This window comes from Rissa tridactyla, chromosome 2, assembly GCF_028500815.1.
Source record: "Rissa tridactyla isolate bRisTri1 chromosome 2, bRisTri1.patW.cur.20221130, whole genome shotgun sequence".
Taxonomy (NCBI): Eukaryota; Metazoa; Chordata; class Aves; order Charadriiformes; family Laridae; genus Rissa; species Rissa tridactyla.
The window spans coordinates 152184856-152204666 of NC_071467.1; the positions used below are offsets into that span (position 1 = coordinate 152184856).

The following is a 19811-nucleotide window of genomic DNA, read 5'->3' on the forward strand; positions in this document are numbered from 1 at the left end:
GGCGGCTCTAAAGTGCTGCTTTCCCTCGCTGCACATGAGAAGACGGCCATTAGCGTTGCTGCTGCTAGGTTCACTACTCCTTGGGGACGCTGCGTTTGCAGAATGGCCTGGTTTTGTACTGGCAGTATGCACACATTTGAAATTGCTTGCATTTGGATGCTGTTTGGTGCTCAGTTTTGAGTTAGTGCTGTGTCTGTTATAGATTCTTCTCATCACGGATAATGTGTCTCTTGTGAGCATGAGTCCTATTCTTTATTTTTGTTTGGATAACACTTCTCTCTGAAAGTCAAAAGATTGCCACATGCATTTTTACACAGCAGTATATTGTTAAAAAAAAATTAACAGCTAGAAGATGAACAAATACAAAACAATGGCAAATAACTATTATACTGCACTACATTTCCACCCAGCAGTCTCTAAGGACTTCACAAACACTAATAAGCGCGTCCTCAGATATTTGCAAACCAGAGAAATATTATCATCTCTGAGAAAACTGAGGGACAAAGATGATGATTAACTGGCCCAAGACCAAGCAGTAGGAGAGCGTTAGCACTGTAAACAGCCACAGTGCCCCAGCACCCAATCCCGTGTGCTTCTTTAAAGCCGTTAGTGGAAAGAAAGGTTTGTACACATGACAGAAGGACTCTGGTCTTTATGCCACCTACTTTTAAGAAGCTCCTACACGTTCTGCAGGAGTATTTAAGTCTGATCTTGCTGAATGGCAAAACTTTAACTGACTTCACTCTGAGTTAATGCCATTTCAGCTACAATACTGGCCTTTCTTCTGAGAATTTCTAGGGAACTGTAGAAATGTAGAGTCAGCTCCTCACTCAGCCGATATAAATCACTGGTGCTCCACTAACTTCAGTAGAACGATCTTTGGATGAATTAAGAATATGGCCCACGGAAAACAGCTTCCTTTCTTTACATATTTAAATCAAAATTATCTCATATTTTTCAGATGAGAAAGAGCTGAAGCTGGGATGTGGCAAGGAAGGATATATTTTCCTTTCTATGCTGAGCATATGGGGACATGCAAAAGTTACCCGGTGATCAGATGTTTATTTTCAGAGCACTCAGAGTTTGATTTCAGAGCATCAGCTGAGCTGTGGTTACACCTATGAGCATGTTTTTACTTTGTAATGTCAAGGGTGGAGGGCGGAATAACTAAGAAAAGGGATAAACTACCTTTCACGTCATATGGAATATCACGGGGTGAGAGTGTGCATATGGACAATTTCCATGGAGTAAGCGAGGTGCTTGAAGGTCACATCACAGTAATTTATCTAGCTGCCTAGTGAGGCAAGGTCAAAAAAAACCTTCCTGGAAAGCATAAGTTACAGCAGGCAGAGGAATCGCTTAGCTTAGACACTTTGCCTAAGCTTTTGTTCAAAGACTAAAAGCTGGGAGAAAATGGACATGTCAGTAAGTCCACCGATATCAGCATATATATATATATATATATATATTGCAATTTGCAACTTGCAATCAATAAGGAAATCTATTTTTTTTTTTTTGCTAACAACTTTAGCAAATACAGTATCCAAAAACCTCTTTAGCATTTGTGACTAGTAACAAAGAAGTAGGTCTATACATTGCTTTTCCAGCCACTTTAGTTAAACCAGTTTAGAAAGCATTATAAAGCAGTACAGTCCCTGCTACAAACTACCGACACTAGCAAGGTTTATTTCTGAAAAAGTACTGACATAAGACATCTTTATACTAGAATACATGTATCCCCCAGTGTGTACTGAATTGTTTTAACTATACACGAACAAAACCTTAATTGAAATCATTAAATCAATACAAAAATCAGTGTATGAAGACTAGGCTTTAGAAGACAAAGATTCAAGTCTCGAGGAGTACACAGGTATGGTTAATTAAAAAGTGTAAACATGTGCAAAGTAAAAATGTAACAGCCAGTCGAAGGACCCTAATCGCCTGGGAAATGTGAGCCTGGCTCTTGGAAGTAAGTTTTAAGTTTAGTTTGGGGGAGAGCTATTTGTGTGGGAAAGGCTGAAGAGCACTGGTTTTTTGAATAATGACATGCTATGATGAGAAGAATGAGAGGCAATTTGGGCACTATTAGCTACACTGTTCAAGAGTAATAAGGAACTTAAAAATGATGTCAAAGAAATGAGATAAAGAAGACTATTATACTGTTTGAAGGCCATCATCTAGTATAGCTGTGGAGGATAAATGAAAATGGAAACCAGTAAGGAACATAATACGATATGCTTATGGTATTTTGTGTTCGAGCTATTAGCAGGTGCAACACTATTGGCATCAGTGGAGCTGTCTTCACTTGCTTCGCAGCTCAATGTCACCCCGTATCCATTTTAAATACCTGCATTATATAGTGTATGCGCTATTGAAACACAACAGAAAATTTTTGAAATGCATTAGAATGTTAGACTATATAGAGTAGTTAAAATGTGTACCTGCTCTAACTGCTTGCCATCTGAAACACAAGGAGATGAACCTAAACTGTTTGCTGTAAATGTATGTAAAGAAGTTTTGGGATTAAGCCCAGATATGAATGTACAAATAGATAAAGTTTATAGAATTGTGACACAAAGTCTCAAGGGTTTTGTGGGAATGTCAAAAAACACTCAGCGATCAGAACATATGCCTGCCATGTTAATACATCTTATGCCTCAATCTCCAAAACAGATTATGGAGATGGCTGTGAAACAGAAAAAAAGAGCTTTTATTTAAGAGCTACCTTTGCATATTTTTCCAGACTTAACTGAAGCTACTCAAATGGAGCGACAGCCTAGGATTTCCTCTAAGAAGGCTTTTTAGCACGAGGGATGTAAGCCTCTCATTTTGCATCTGGCAAAGTGGAGTGATCGCTATGGAAATAGGCAGCGTAGCCTATGTTTCTGCATGGTGATCAAGCTAAAGCTTTTCTAAATTGCTGATCGGCGCCCCTTGTTACAGATGAATACATCAGAGGAAAGTCGGTAGAAGTTGTCTGGCTTAATGACAGATTGGCACAAGATCCTACAACAAGGCCAACTTTGATTTTTACTCATGCACTTGCAGCTTGTCCCAAACCTTCACTATTATGAGCTAAGATTCTGGAGAAGAAATGATAACTTATTTATGGTGATTTGTGAATTGAGAGGACAAAAAAGAAGGAAGCTGAATTTTCCACTGCATTGTAAATTACTCTGCAAGCATCTGAAATCCACTGTTATAAAAAGTAACTATTAATTTGTATAGTGCCATAAATGCATGTCCTAGCTATTAGCCCTGCACAAGTGAGTCTGTTGTTTTAATTGACTTCAGCGGGACTGTTTATGTGAATAAGATGAGCAAAACTTTGGCTGTGAGGGAGCATTTCTCAGAGCTTGAGGCAGAATAATCACACGGGTGTGAACAGATCTCTATTTTTCTCAAAGTTACCAACTTCCAATTTAAGAAGGAGTGTTGTGAAAAAAAAGAAAAAGAACTATCTGTATCTTCTTTTCCAACACAAAAAGCAACAGGGCATGTCCCCAGCACAGGGCTGAGCTGTGAGGGCAGAGTGTGTCCCCCCCCTGCAGCGGGGTGCTCCAAACCCCCTCCCACCCCACAGCTCTGATGGGCTGCGTATTCACACAGGGACACAGAGCAGCCCACAGTGCAAATGTGCAATGGAGCCCAAGCTGCTGGGAGCATAAGGAAGGGATTAATCCAGGCTCTCATTCAGTTTGAGGCTTGGCCCATCTGTATTTAGGGGAGACACGGGGCATGTGGCCACTGTAGCTCCACACCAGCATGGAAGGCAGCAGACAACCGCCCAGTTTCTCCTATACAACAGCTGGTTATTGTGCTTCTGGGATGTGCATAGTTTCTTCTGGAAGAAATCACCACGTCAAATGGGTGTCTCTTCCACATATGGAGATATTTTCTCAATGGTCCTTTTGAGCCATCTAAATTCTTCATTTTATAGCATTACGTAAAATACTTGTAATGCTATTAACATGCAAGATGAGCCTAAATATGCACAATCCTTTCCTGTTTAAATGAATTATTATAAAGATCACACAGCTCACAACCAGCTTTGTGGATCACAGAGTTTCACAGTACTTTATGTGTGAGAAACAATCAGAAATTTGATTTTTTGAGGTTACGTTTTTAAAAAACTTAGATATTGCCCATGAAAATCAATTTCCTCCATGGAAGTTTAGGACTTGAGAAGGAGGTTATTCTCACATTTTCATGAATTCCTACAGAAAAGCAAATGACCTACGCTCCCAAAAAGTTGGCAGGTGACTTATTAAACTTCTTTCAAATCTCCTTCAGGAAGTTCATTAAAACTCTATTTGGAAATGGCCAGGTGCTTGTTTCCCACAGTGCAAGAGGGAAATCTGTCACCCTGTTTAAAAAATTGTTTGGTTACTTGGGATAAAGAAATAATCATTATACCAAGCTGTGTGGTTTTGTGATGGAAAACTGTGGCTTAGTGAGAAAAGTGCCAAGGTCAATGCAATGAAAGACCCACAGTGAACCCAGACCTGATTTCAGAAGTCAGTGGTGGATGGAGGCCAGGAGAACAAAGTCTTTCCTGTGGTTCACTTGAAAACAGTTTTTAAGATTCTGGATAAAAATAACTCTCTAGCTTGAGAGATTATTTAGCTTGAAAAAATAGCATTAGAAAAGATTTTTAAATGTTTTATGAGGATCGCTAAGGCTGACAAAATTACCTTGTTTGACACTGGATCCTGACCTAAATACTACGGCCAAGTCAACTAACAGGAAAATAGTAGGGCTAAGCCTTTTTCATTCTTTATTCTGCCAAACCATTGCCTCTTGCAATCAGGATTGATTACAAACACCCAATTAAGAGGCATTTGGAACATGATCTGAACACTAATCCTGTCTCTTTTTCTCTTTATACCTAATTATCAGCCTTAAGATGGGTATTAGCGCTTTAATTAGTAGATTTACTTTAGGAACTTTTACATAAACTAGGAAATCTATACTGTATGTATAAACATGTGTATATAATGCAAAGTCTTAAAGAGGTGCATGTAACACATATGCCTATATCCAAGTAGTCCTGTGTGATATATGTGTCTAGACATAAACATGTGAGTGCACGCAACTCCTGTTTTCAGACATAATTTCATTCTTTGGAAATACTACAAAAGAAAATAATTGAATTTGGTTTTACATCAGCTGTATAAAAATCTCTATATCATAATTATTGAATTATGATCCAATGTTATAGCTTGCAATAAGCTATAATTAAGAAATTAATTTTCAGCGACACACAGGTTTTTGTTTTAATTACATTAGCGCTGGAGAGGGGGGTGGAGAGGAGAGCAGGGTGGGGTTGACTGAAAACACATTGAGTGTTTCATGGGGCTAATGCCAACGACTCTGGATTTCAATTTAGAAAGGACTCAGCCCTCTGTTCTGAATTTGACTATCTCTGTCCACAGAAAGGATGAAGAATTAGGCTCATGGGAATCCATATTTGACCCTCAAATTTTCTCCTGTCTGAAGGGCATCTGCTTGTAGCACATCAAGACAGAATTCTCCCTACAATTCACTTAACTTTCTGGATTAATAGAAACACCTGCATATGATTGTTATTATAATTTTAATGTGCTACTGTACAGAGACCCAAGTCAAGACTCTACCGTGCCAGGGAATGCACCCATATGCATAGAGCGCAAACCAGACTCTGCATCCAACCTCTCAGCCCCAAAACGCAGGCAAGCACAGACCCTGTAGCTGTGACCAGGCTGCTTGGTCATGGTTTCCCTAATACCTTTTCCCGAGAAAATTCAAACCGCTACTCTCAGACAAAGAATTGTTAAACAGTTTGGCAATAGAGACTTTCACAAGAGTTAACTGCTTGGATAAACAACAAGAGAGTCATTTTATTACACTGTGTAATCAGAAAAACAATATAATTTCCAGCTTCCTTCAACTCTTATTTAGTCTCCTAAGCACAATAAAATAACAGCATTATCTTTAGATACTTGCATCTGATACTTGTGTGCAAATATGTGCTAAATCCTGTAGCAAATAGCACATACTTGTACATACTTTCATGATCCAGAACCTTTAAGTTAAGAAAAAGCATGATTTTTGAGCATGTCTGTGTTGCAATGTGCTCCATGTCTACTCCAACAAGTGTTTTTTGCTTCCCTGATGCTGCACGGGCTCTGGGCTGACTCCTTTCCTTGGCGCGGTTAACTGTAGCCTTCCAGAGGGTATCAAACAGCGGTGGTCACCAGCAGGGCTCTCTGGGGTCCAGCAGCATGCTCCCTCAGAAAGTCTTTCATGTGCTTTACATTAAATAGAGAAATGCCCTCGAAGTGCACCCACAAACATGACACGTCGTATGTCCCTCAAATCTACTGCAATGACTCATCCTAGACTATGCCAAAGATACTTGTTTCTTGTTTGGGGGACAGAATGAAAGACGGTCCCCTTCATCCCAAATGATCTCTCTGTAACCGCAAACAGCTCTTGAGGGACAGATTTTTGAGGGAGACAAGGAGGTGGAGAAGCCGCCCCTTTGGCCCGGGTACGGCCTTCTCAGCGGGTGGGTGCTGGGCCCCACGTCCCGCCCGTGGCTGTGTGGAGCCTGGCTCGGGCAGAGAGGCTGCCTCCTGCAGGGAAGCGCGCAGTGGGGTGGCTCAAGGTGTGTGGGCTGGGCGATCTCGTTAATTGAAACTGGGGCAAACACAGGAGCGTAGCCCTTCCTCCAGCTGCCCTCAGCAGGTGTGGGGGGGCCTTTCCACCTCTCCCGGGTACCTCCTCCTGAGGTAGCTGAAAGCCCAGTGCTGACACCCAGAGGAGCGGGGCCAGGCCACTAAAACCGTATTTCTGTTTGAAAGCACAGAGGCCTTGGCTCCTTCAGACTTCTCCGCTCAATCATGGGCAAATATGGTCCCTGCCTGTCACAGGCCTGAATGAATCTGTTCCTTTGCTAGCTGGGCTGCCTACCCTGCCATGTCAGCTGCTGGCACCTCACTGCCTGCCGCGCTCAACAGCCGCGGAGGGAGAGGGAATTAGGAAGCTCTGACTGTCATTTGCCATCAAAACGACTGATACGGTCACAAACTAGTCCTACAGGGCCTGCGCTGCACCCCTCCTCACAGCCTTAAAGAACAACAAGAGACAGCTCTATGGAAGCGGAGGGCAATATTCCCATCACTTCCAACAGGCATGCATTGGGCCCAGACCCTCCATTACACCCGAGATGTCCCTGGTGCAGTCTGTGGGAGCAGTTCAGGGATGGCGAGGCCAGAGACAGGCTCCGGCCACACCTCTGGGCAGTCAGAAAGCAGCTGTCGTGTGCAGCCATTGACAGGACCCTTCTGACAGGCAAGGCTTGACGGGCAGCCCAGCCATCTCCTTTCCAGGTGGTTCTCCTTTAGACGGGTAGGACGTAGGACGTGCACTCTCTTACTCCCATCAGCTCAACCCAGAGGGCTCAAACCGCCCCGGCACAAGAGGGCGGGGGGTGCCACAAGGCACAAAGTCAGCACAAAGCAGACCTCGCTGGGTGCAAGAATAGGAACCAGGATTTAGACAAAAGCAAATGAATGAAAGCTTAAACTTTGCAGAAACTAAAGAAAGGCTGAGCCGTGGCTTGCCTTGCTCCTGTTTATTTTACCAGACTCAGTTTGTTATACCTACAGATTTATAGCATAAATCCATTGACATTATTTAGAAATAAAAAGGATGGATGAATTTCTAACATCATTAAGGTCTATAGGAGTTCTGTGGGGCTACAGTTTCACTCTGTAGGTCTGGATAGCTATGCTTTTTTCCTTACTCAAGGATCTGGAGGAGCTGTTTTCTTCTGTATAAACAAACACAGGTATTTTTTGCTCTGTATTCTATAACTGACTGCAAATTCTATACAGCTCTAATCTCATCAGTGTAACTAATCCCTGGTAAATGCAATATAAAGAATAATTATCTATGACATTTCTCCTTCTACAACTCAAATGTTTCCAAAATGGGCAATTTTTCCATTCTAAGCGATTTGACAGTGTTGTGTATACACTCTATAATTGTCAAGGATGATATTTATTCTCTAGGTCTATAAATGATGGCCGATAAAACAATTGTGCTGTGTGGTGTATCTATGAAAACCTTGTAAAACAATACAGTCAAGTCTGGCAACAAAGTCAATAATTTGTCAGTAAGCAAACCACTATTGGGCTTTCTCTACCCAACCCTCCACCTTTCTTAAGCCCTTTTCTTCTGAAGCTTCACATTCATTTTCTTAATGTTTTTAACCTAGTGTCTGTGAAATTTTTATTGCTCCCTAGATAATGACATCTGATCTGAATGTAACCACACACCTCTTTGCTCAGCAACATTTGTCACAAACCATTATAAATTATCATGCTGATAGTGTGCATTGCTGGGAAACCGGAAAAGTTCCATAAATTCAAAGTACTGTATCAGTGACATTCTTGTTTATTATCTAGGTATAAAGTTTTACTAGATTCAAGATGGCTACATTTACACAGTAGGATACTTCACCAACACGAGACTTGTACAGCTTGCACAAAGTGCTGAAAAGCATTTACCACATGCAACAAACACTGGAGCATTTTAACTAATATGCAGCCATATGTTTTGTCTCTTCTATTCATCTTAAGCGCGTTCCTGACTCCAAAAATGCATGGCTATTATCGGGACTTGCTTGAGAAAAGGCAAAAGGGCAAACAGAAACTACTTTTCTCTTAAAGTACAAGCATAATTTCTGTTTCTTGGGCTCCTGAGGAGGAGGCATAACACTCATTAAAGTTAAAAGTTAAAAAGAGACTGTGTATTTTTTCATTATGTATGTCCTTGATAACAATCTGTGGTTGACATGATTGTATACTTCCCGTCGAGACCCAGTATTTCCATTATGCTGGTTCAGTAGTTTTGGCTAGATTTTTTTATTAGATGAACCTAACTTGTGTGAGCGTATTTTTAATTATTTGCGTATCTTTATTCTTCAAAACTGCGAAAGTTGAGTCCTTTGGAATGCCTCCAGAGAAACAGGAATTTTCACCATGTTTGCTTGAAATTTAAAACAACTCAAACGGTTATGATTGTCAGAAAACCATATATATATGAATTTTATTAGGAGTCATTTGAGAAATACTTATTCATTAAAGCATCGCATAATAAGTAGGTAAATCAAGGGCATATTTTTAAAATTAATTCCAAACCCTAACATACAAAGAGACTAACTGGGAACAGCTTCCGTACAGCCAATACTTAGATTTGCTGCTTTTGATTCTCCTCAGAGAATTAACCTTTCACCAGTTTTACATTTCAATACATCTAGCCCTTATATAGAGTAATATTAAAAAAAGTTAGATAAGGTCTCTTGATTTTCTTGTTGGCACTACAGAACGAGAAGGTAACCTTTCCAAAGTCATATTGTTTCCCTCCCTGGGCTCAGGGGGTCCTTGTTATTAAAGTTGTTTTCAGCACTAACTAAGGTCTAAGATGCAATGAACAGCATTATAAAGAGGATTTTGGGAGCTAGGCCAGCAAGCTAATCTTCTCCTCTAGTCTACTCTAATTGTATGGGGCATTTTTTGTTCCCAGACATGAATTCCCCTATCTCTCATTTTCTATCTGCATTTCATATTTAAGTGCTTATTAATTTCCAGTGCTAAACCTTTCAATAAACTGGAGTGTAACCTAAATTGCACATTTCTAGATTGCAGACTGAGCTGCTAATAAACTAAGTATATTAGGAAATCAAAATGTACTCAGCTGCAAAACCAAAAAATCTTGTGATATCTTTTATTGCATTAATCTCCTGTTGTACCCAATATTTGGTACAAGGAATGTGAATTTTGTAAGTAGACACTGAAATTTCAAACCACAGAGACTGCTGACAAATTCCTGTTGCTGAAATCATTTTCTATCATTGTAGTCCTAAGTTTTTTGGCACAAATACAGTCCCTCTCAAGTTAAAAAGAACAATTTTAAATATAAGTGAAGCAGCAGCTGAGTACTTTAGCATAGCCTAGAAGACAAGCATTTCAGCATAGACCAAATAGCGGTAAAGTCGTCACCATCGCACACTGCAAAGACAGTGCAAACAACCCTGTTTAGAGACTGCCTTCCACCCACTACCATCTCATTACTGCACTGGGCCCCCTTTCAGAGGAAGAAATAATGCAGGGGGGAGAGTGGACAATGAATATTGAGAAGGGAGCGACAGAGGGAGGGAGTCAATCCCTTCCCTGGACCCAGTTCAGCTCAGTCTAGCACTGTTCAGCACAACACTATGCCACAAAGATTACTTGTTCTTCAAATAATTGTATGCTGTACACCACTTTACTGCTGTCAAAGACCATGTTGGTTTTACAGCGTTGGAAAAACATGTATTCTAGCAAGGAACAAAAAGGATTTGACACTGAAATATGCTTCATTTAATTTCCTAATCTCTATATGAGAGACAAAGAGAGACAGACAAACATTTTAAAGCATCAGCACTGTCCCACAGAACGAAAGCAAAACTTGTATCAAGAAGACACAGGGAAGTGAACCATTGCCTGAGTACAACAAATTAAAAATTAAAGAATGGGAAGTCAGCGTGTGAACATATGGTGTGAATATGAGCTGCAGCTCCAGCACCACAGTAAAAACTCATTTTAACGAAGAGTCAGTTCAGTTTTATGAGCATAGGGTTTTCCTGCACTATCACTCAACTATGGTACTGAAATGCTGATGTATAAGAGGTTATAAATAACAACAAAAAAGCAACTAAGCACCACACCGCATCATTAAAGAACTTCATTAGGGAAACTTCAAGGCAAATAAATAATTGTGATCTAAGTAATCAATCTAGTAAGTAATAAGAGCAAAGATGCACATGGTAAAAATTAAGTGTTTTAGTACAGTCGCTTTCTTTCTCTAAGTCCAACACTCTAACCTCATGGTCTGTTACAACCACTTCTGATGATGCTGAGCATCATTTCACAGGACCAAATCCTGTACAATCTCAAATAGTCCCATTAAATGCCAAACACCAATGGCTATTGAATTTAATCTCTTTCTGACATGCAGAGAAAATCTTGACTGGTAGCATTAATGAACAATAACTCTCTCTTGCAGTTGTCAGAAGGGGATGAAAAATCCATGATACTCAGGGAAATTTTAAATAATGAATCACTAAAATATTGTCTTCATGAAACAAGTAGGCTGAATTTAGAGGGCACGTTGAAGAGGGGAATGATCTGACCATGTGTTGCCTTGTGCAAGCTATGTGGTTTACAGATTTGGGGGCAAAGTGGAGAGAACAGCTTCTGGGGAGGGTCTGACTCCCCTTCTCACTCTTGGAAATAGATGGTCAAAGGGAATGCCAGGACAGGGGAGCAAAGGGAGCCTCAGCTATCCCCTTCCTCCTCTCGGGGCATTACAGTAGCGCAGGAGGAGGGGAAAGAAGAGCTACTGGCTATAAATCAGCAGCAAAGGGAGAAAGGGGGAAATATGACTCGGTCCTGAAGTCCACTGCCCCTTAAATAAATGCCAGACTAACTCTGTGTTAAGAGGATTTGGCAATTTATAAATTGCCTGTTTCTGCCAAAGACTGTTTGTAGCTGTGGGGATACAAAATGAAAGGGAACTAATTTTAAAACTCTGGGAACTTACTAAAAAAGAAGCAAGCAGGCCAACAAATGCGCCACGGTGCCTCACCCTAATCGCACCCCCATAACAAGCATCATCACCACCATCCACTTGCCTCCCCGGTCAGGCAGGCAGAACTCGAATACACTTTATAAAGCTCAAAAAGTTGCAAAGATCTTTCTAAACCTCTAAACCTCCTTCCCCCCCGCCCCTCCCCGCCCCGAAGGATGCTCCGCTGAGCGCCTCCTGCGTGTCGCCCCGGCAAAGCGGAGGAGCGCGGAGCGCCGCGGAGCCCCGCGGAGAGCGTGGCGGCGGCGTGGCGGCGGGCCGGCAGGTGGCGCCCTGGCGCTCCGCAGCGCGGCGCCCGCACTTACTTGCAGTCGCGGTCCTCCAGGTCGAAGTGGGGGTTGAAGTTGATCATGATGCGCTGGTAGGGCTCCGGCGCCTGGATCAGCCACTCGCATTTTTGGCTGGGGTGATAGGACTGGGGGTAGCCGGGAGAGGTGAGGTACCCGGGGTTTACAATTTTGATCGTGTCGCCACACTTATCTGCAAGGGGAAGCAAACAGATTGGCGTTTGGTTTTTTTTTTTCAGTTCCCCCTCCTTGGCAAGCACCCGGGTTCAGCCCGCAGCGACGAAACAGCTGACCACCGTGGGAACGCTGGGGGGAGGAGGGGGTTGCAGCCTTCTTCAAGCAAACTTTTGCTGCATCCTTATGCCTTTAATGCAAAGGCATCTCTGTTACTGAAGGAAAGAGGCCTGCCTCTCCCTGTCCATCCTTAAGTCCAGCAGCTGCACAGGCAGCAGGTATCAGAAGATACCCCATTTCTAAACAATATCCTTTTAAAAAGCCCCCCGTCCTGAGCAAACTGTGCCCCTTACAGTGTTAAAACCTTGCATCCTCACAAGAGTGTTAATGTTGGCTCAGAAGGGTGTCCAAGACTCAATTATCTCCTAAAAGTATAATCTTCCTTAAGTATGAAGTGTTAAGGAAAGCTGGGAGGAGAGCTAAAAGGATGCCATTTGACCCCCTGTCCAGCTATGGGATAAGCCTGGTCTGTGTCACTGACCACTGGGATTGTCTTGGTGGATCCAAGCTCATTCGCAGCAGACCCTCCCTTTGTTTTATCAGTCCATAAATCTAGGCGGGTCGAAACTATCTGTGCTCTTCAAACCCAGGCTAGCAGAGAACAAAGTGGTTTTAGTGAAGCAGAAATCATCCACTATTTATTCCTTCAAGGAAGTTTGTTCATGCTTGGAGACTGCATCAAAGTAATGGAGCAGAACAACATCCTTTCCTCTTCCCTCTGTCCCTTCCTCCCCCCGAACAACAACAAAGATTTATGTCTAATAGCAAAATAGTTGCAAAAGTTTCCACAATCACAAAGTGTGACTGTGAAATGTGGTATGCTACATCTTGCTCCTTTAGCGAGCATTGTCAGGGTTGCATTTTAAGGTTTATAGGAAAAATAAAAAGGGCCAGGAAATCCAGCCTACACGGTCACTCACTTCACTGTCCAGTGCAGGTTTGTGTTACCACTTTTTTACTACTATGGATTTCTTTCTGTAGATATTCAGAGAGGAAAACTTTCTCCACACGTTGATTGTTTAATTTAGAGCAATAAAATATGACAGCGAGCTACAGACAGGAAGAATGTCCACACTAAAAAGCAAGACTATATATCACTACATCCCAATAATAGCATATACAGGCTGCAGCACTGTATCTAATACATTCCCTGCAAAAGCAAAATGGCATTCCTTGCTCTCAGCATGAATTTATAAATGTACGGGACCTTATTGTAGGAAAAACAGGTCAAATGGAAATGAATGAGGAAGCACACATCAAAAATGCATAAAGCTACACTCTTTATAGAAATTATTTGCCATAAATTAGGAGGGAAGGGGATGATACGTACTCAGCCGTATGGTCAAAACAGAGACACTGCTAAGCTTGTTGCTCAAAAAGGTGATCTTATTATTTACTTCTGCTTTGCCTTTGCAAAAACAGGCTATTTTCCTCTGGTCAGAACAAAAGGCGTTGCAGCTCAAAACTCAAAAGCTGTCACTGGTGATCTTGCTAATCCGCTGTCTGGGGCTCTCAGGGAATCTTGCCTTTTCCTCCCTGTGTAAGCACACTCGGAAAGTGATCCTGTCTCATTAAGCCCACTCCAGCCCTGCAAACAACATGGCAGAGTCTGGCATCTGTTAAATGCCTGAAATAAAGCAGTGCTGCTTCTAGTCACTTGACAGAGTCACTTCAGAGGACGCTGCGGTGGACTCACTACCACCAGTGCTCCTTAATCTGCGACTTCTGGGAAAGTGACAGTGTAATAAGATAATGCGGTCTGCTAGACTCCCTGGCTCTGTGCAATCTCTCTCACACTTGATTAAGAAGAGCAGTTTCTAATGACTTTGGACCATTAGTTCTAAATAGGGTTAATGAATTAATTTAGTGGACACTACTACTGCCTGTAGGTGAAGGTGCCATTAGTAGGTCTGGTAGGTTACAGAGGAGGTTAATGGCCTTGGTGACTCCAGCAGGGCCACCACATTAACCACTCATGGTGGAGCCTTCTGCCCAGCAACCTGCCCTACTCCCCTTCTTTTAATGGGGAGAAATGATCAAGAAGAGCACCATCTGCCCCCCAACCCCCCCGCCGCCAGTCCTCTGCGGGTGCAGGGCTAGGGGCAGTCCTGGTTTATGTGGGAGCCGGGGAGGGGCTGCCCGCACCCCTCACCTGGGCTAGGGGGTGAGCAAAGTGCACCTCTCGTAGCATCCCCAAGTCAGGCTTGGCACACGCCTCTAGCGCCTTCACTCCTGCGCCACGGCAGTGGAGAAGGCAGCTCATCCTGATTAAATTAAGCAGCCTCCTCAAAACATATTGGGAAAGAGATTAACTTCCATCATAAACCACGCGATTTTAATACTCTCTCTTCCATGACACTCCACTTGCAGTCCCTTATTAAAACAATATACTAGCGTAAGCGGAGGGTGCTCTCTTCTTTTAATTACTTTGATTGAAAACCCAGTCAGGCAAAAGTAAATATTTGATAATTAGTTAATAATAATTGCTCAGGATTGTCGGGAAAGGAAAACTCACACAAGCTGTTTCATGTGCAAGAGCTAAACGTCAAGCAGTCCCACAATTAGACCGTCTTTAAAAATGCATCATGCAGTGAAATATTCACAGTGCCCTGGCATTGTTCAGGGAAGGAGGAGCACGCTGCTTTTAATTAGTTGTGTTTTCAAGGGCTGCCTGATAGTACACTAGCTACATCAGTCATTTGTTATGGGATTTCTCTCTTGGAAGGGAGTCTTGAGCCTTCACAGAGAAGCTCTCTCTTGGCACCGTGCAAGTTGCACGTAAACTGCAGACTTGGGAAAGGGGTAGTCTAGAGAGCTCTCTGTTTGAAGACTATCTGTAGGTACACACACAGATAGTAAAAGGCACGATAATCTGAAATCTTATGCTTTGGAAAAAGAAAGGGGGGAGAGATAAAGCCTTCTCTTTAAAGTGTTCATCATCTTTCAGATATCGAAGGCGAGACTTATTTAATTGCCTATGGGAGGAAACATTATTAAGATAATTGGCTGTCCTGATCTAGTGAGAACGAGTAGCCTGCTTTCTACAACAACCCGAAAGAGCGGAAAATAAAGTCGGAAGGCCATGCCTGGGCGGGCGAGGACCGCGCCGCCTCCCTCCTCCGGCAGAAAGTTCCCCCCAGCCGGGCTCAGGTTGGTGCCGGCCCCACCGTCGTGTCCCCCCCCGCCCCAGAGCCCAGCCCCGCAGCTGCCTGCCTAGGATGAGACCCGCCGTCCCCTGTGACACTCACCGCTTCGCAGAGCCCTGGCGAGGGTGAAGGTGAGGGCTGCACAGTGCAGGAGAAGTCCCCAATCCATTTTCCCTTCCGACAGCAGGGAAACGAGGAAAAAAAAAATAATAAAAAACGCCCTCCACGCACAACTCTTCCTAGGTCTTAAATCCTCCAGTCGGAGTCAGGAGCAGAAAGCACGGTGCGCAAGGGCAGTCCCGGGGGCAGAGGCTGGCTTCTTTCCGTGCCTCAAGTCGCCCGCATCCTGTCATTTAGCTCCGGCTCCCTCTCCCTTTCCCCACACTTGTTCCTTCTCCAGGCGCCGCTGCCCCTGCCATTCCCAGCGAGACTAGAAAGCCAAATGAAAACGAGGGGGGAAAAAAATAAACAACAACAACAAAAAAAAAACCAAACACACAAACAAGACAGACAAAAATCCTGGTGGCTGCTGGCACCTCGGGAGCGCTCTGCCGGGGCGGGCTCCGGGGGACGGGGCGGGGGTGCTCTGCGGAGAGGAGAGAAGGAAGGGAAAGCGGCGGTGAGCGGGGACCAGCCGGGCGCTGGAGTTTGGCAAACTGCGTCCCCCCCCGCACCGCCTGCCCCGCTCTCCCGCGGCCGCGGCTCCCGCGGGGCCGGTAGCCCCGGGGCGGCGGTGCCCGGCGCCCCGCACTCACCTGCCCCGGCGGGAGGCGTGCGGGCGCGCTGCCGCCGCAGGGACTCCCGGCCGGCCGGGGAAGGGGGAAGCGCTCGGGCGGCTCCTGCTCGCAGCCTGAGGAAGAGGAGCGCAACTCAGCGGCAATAAGAGAGGCCGAGGAGCCGCCGTCTCCCAAGCCCCAGTCCCCTCCCCCTCCCCGCCCTCCTCCTCCTTCTCCTCCTCCTCCTCCTCAGCCCCCCAAGACATCGGCAGCGCGGAAGAACCAACAAACAAACACGGCAAAGCCCCATCCCTGACACCCAGCCGGGGCGGGGGCTGGCTCGGGGGGACGCGGAGGGGGAGAGGGGGGACGAGGGGCGGTGTCCCCCCCGCCACGGCAGGTAGAGCCGATCCAGGCGGAGGCACCCACCTGCGCCCCGCCGCCCCCGCGGGCCCCTCCGCGGTCCCCCGCCGCCCTGCCCGGCCCTGCCCTGCCGTGCCCTGCCCGGCCGCCCCCGCCGCCCCGGCCCCCACGCAGACAGGCAGACACACGCACCCTGCCCACCTCCCGGCTCCCTCCCTCCGCGCTGCCCCGCGGGCACCCTGCCCCGTCCCCTCCGGGCCTCCCCCTTTGCCGCCTTTCCCCCCCCCACCCCGCAACCGCCACCCACCAACCCTCTCTTTTTGTTTCGTGCGAGTGTGCAGCCAAGCACCCGGCCCCGCGCTTGTCCCTGCGGTCCCCCAGTGCGACACCACCATCCCCTACGGGCTGCTGGCCACGCTGGTGTGGGCTGAGCTGTGGGGACCTCTGTGAGGGGATCCCCAGGTGCCAGGCTCAGCCAGACCCTTGTACCTTTGCATTTCTGCATCTCGGGGTGTGGGGGGGGCGGGGCGCTTCCTGCACCCTCTGCCTCCCAACCCTCCTCCCACGCCCCTTCTTGCCCACCCTGGCTGTCATTGCCACTTGTCTCAGCTTTTCTTGCTGCTTTGATACCCCAATCTGTTCTTCTCTCATGAAGCCTCTTGTGGGGTTGAGCAGCTGCTGGCGTCCCCTGGGTCTGGCTCTGCTTCCCAGGTGGCATGAAATCCCCACTGGGAACTGTGTGTCTCCTTCTGAGCGATCCCTTCCCTGCTGGCACCAGGGGACAGGCACAAAGCGGGGACAGAGTGGGCTCTGAATCCTGCTGCTTTGATTGCACGGTCTGGTGCTCGCCAGCTATGGGGCTTGTCCCTTCCTTGCCCCATTGCCCCGCCTGACAGGCTGACCCTGCACCGGGAGAGTGATTACCTAGCTGAATCCCACAGCTTCTTTTATGTGAAGTGCTTTGAGCTCCCTGTGTGTGGAGGCAATGCAGTGTCGCTGGGGTAGGGCTTAGAGGAAGAGCTCTAAGGCTGAAAGCTGAAACACAGTGTTAAATGGTCCCCAAAGATGGGTCTGCGCTAGGAAAATGACCTGCGGCCAACGGTGGATGTCAGCCACTCTCATCTCCCAGAGCAGAGTTTGAAAACAATTTGTTACTGGTGCACAGCCGAGGCAAACTCTGTTAACGCTTCATCAGGAAAAAGGCCCATCAGAGGACCTACTCTACATCTTTCTGAAGGATGCAGAGGGAAAAGAGTGGGCTTTGCTGGGGGCAGGGTCATCCTCCCAGTGCAGCCGCAGCAGTAACTCCCTGTCCACTCTGAAGATGTAACTATGTTTGAAATAGTTTTCAAACATAGTTGTAAGTCTGCAGCCACACAGATTAACTACAAATGTGTTACATCTGTGTTCAGAAATCATACACAGATCCAGCCTCCTCCATCCCTTTGTCTCCAGTCCCGAGTTTAAGCCTTCCACTCTCACTCTCCCTCGCTGCCCTTTTGAAGCCCCGACTTTAAGGTCAGCTGAAGTCTGGAGATTAAGTCAGTAGGAAATCTGTCTGCTGGTTTCATACTGCACACTCTCTCATCACTGCTTTCTGAGTTTTCACCAGACATTCCCCTTCTCTTCCCTGGTTGCAGTTCTGTAATATCAGGCACTAAAGCACGGTTTATTCCCGTTATACTGTCTGTACACATCATTCTTTCCTGCCTCTGCTCCTGCCCTTGCCCCTACTCCTACCCTTGCCTGTGTCTGCAGGCAGGCTGGGAATCAGGCAGGCTGGATGTAGTCAGACTGAGTTATTGGGTTCAGTCTCATTTCCCCGTCTTTAGGCAGTCCCTGGATCATCATATGCAATACTTATGCATTTCCTTGATTGATTTGGATGTATATTTTATGGGTACCACATTAAGCCCCCTTATTTTTTTTCTTTTAGAGAAGTTCCCAGAACAAGGAGGAAGAGGAGAGTTAACAGTGCTCTCTGATTATTAAAACTCTCATGCTGCTGGACAGTCCTTGAGATAAATTGGTTCTGTCCTGAAGCACGTCGTAGTCTGCAACTGACTGAGAGACAATATAGGTTTTAAAATAAAGTACATCTATTTCTGAAAACAGAAATTACCTGCTGATGGTAGCTTACTGGGGGGTTGTGGAAGCATATGCATACATGTTTGTTTTAAAAAGCCAGTCTTAGAAACCAAGATTAATTCTGTAAGTGAAAAGTAGTAAGCAGATACCCATAGAGCGTGTATATCAAAAATTACACTTAGCACATGACGATGATGCCTCTCTTCCTTTGGGATTAGCATTGTCTGTCAGGTAATTTCCATGAATCTGCAGGACGGAAATACTCATTCTCAGTTGTATGCCATAAAGATGATCCAAACCAACCAACCAACAGTGGTGTTTTTTTCCATTTGTTTTCCTATCAGATTAACAAGTCACTTTCCACAGATGCAGGCACATCGTATTAGTAGCTAGTATATTTTAAAGACATTCCATTCTCTGAAAGAAAAATTAAACACTTAAATGCAGACAGAACATGTACATTAGTGAAGATGGTACAAAGTGATAAATTGTAAGACTAATGATGAAGGTTGCTTTTATCACCTCAGTCTACCTTGTAACCACTAATCCATATATCAAGGTTTATTTCAGCATGGTCATGTCTCAAACAGTGTCTCCTCCTCTTTCACAGGGTGAGATGTGCACCAGGCTGCAAAGACAGCTGAACAGGAATGGCCTCTTGTGGCTAATGTGGCCCATGGAGGAGGTTTTCTGGCCTTCTTCAGTACTCCATGGGCATTTTGGATTTCACACTGCGAATTTTTTTTCCTGTTGTTCCCCAGTACTGGGTCCAGTCCTGTTCAATATATTCATCAATGACCTGGACGAAGGGGTAGAGCTTGTTTGCTGATGACACAAAGCTGGGAGGGGTGGCTGACACACCAGAAGGCTGTGCTGCCGTACAGCGAGACCTGGACAGATTGGAGATTTGGGCAGAGAGGAACCTAATGAGGTTCAACAAGGGCAAGTGTAGGGTGCCACATCCCTGCAGGGAGTAATAACCCCATGCGCCAGTACAGGTTGGGGGCTGACCTGCTAGAGAGCAGCTCTGTGGAAAGAGACCTGGGAATCCTGTTAGACAACAGGATGACCATAAGCCAGCAATGTGCCCTCGTGGCCAAAAAGGCCAATGGCATCCTGGGGTGCATAAAGAAGAGTGTGGCCAGCAGGTCGAGGGAGGTCATCCTCCCCCTCTACTCTGCCTTGGTGAGGCCACACCTGGAGTACTGTGTCCAGTTCTGGGCTCCCCGGTTCAAGGACAGGGAACTGCTGGAGAGGGTACAGCAAAGGGCTACAAAGATGATTAGGGGAGTGGAACACCT

At 45.4% G+C, this 19811-nt stretch overlaps 1 protein-coding gene across 3 annotated transcripts in view; it reads right to left on the reverse strand.

The window, feature by feature from the left end:
- Positions 1 to 16226, reverse strand: part of NRP1 (neuropilin 1) — a 114983-nt gene extending 98757 nt beyond the window's left edge. For 2 of the 3 annotated variants that reach the window (XM_054189441.1, XM_054189439.1), the window contains exons 1-3: positions 16099 to 16226; positions 15446 to 15929; positions 11982 to 12156 (exon numbers count right to left, since the gene is read on the reverse strand). In XM_054189441.1, coding sequence (XP_054045416.1) covers positions 11982 to 12156; positions 15446 to 15512 — 242 coding nt within the window. In that variant the 5' untranslated portion in view covers positions 15513 to 15929; positions 16099 to 16226. The remainder of the gene's footprint in view (positions 1 to 11981; positions 12157 to 15445; positions 15930 to 16098) is intronic. The other variant, XM_054189440.1, reaches the window with a different exon arrangement.
- Positions 16227 to 19811: the final 3585 nt, after the last annotated feature.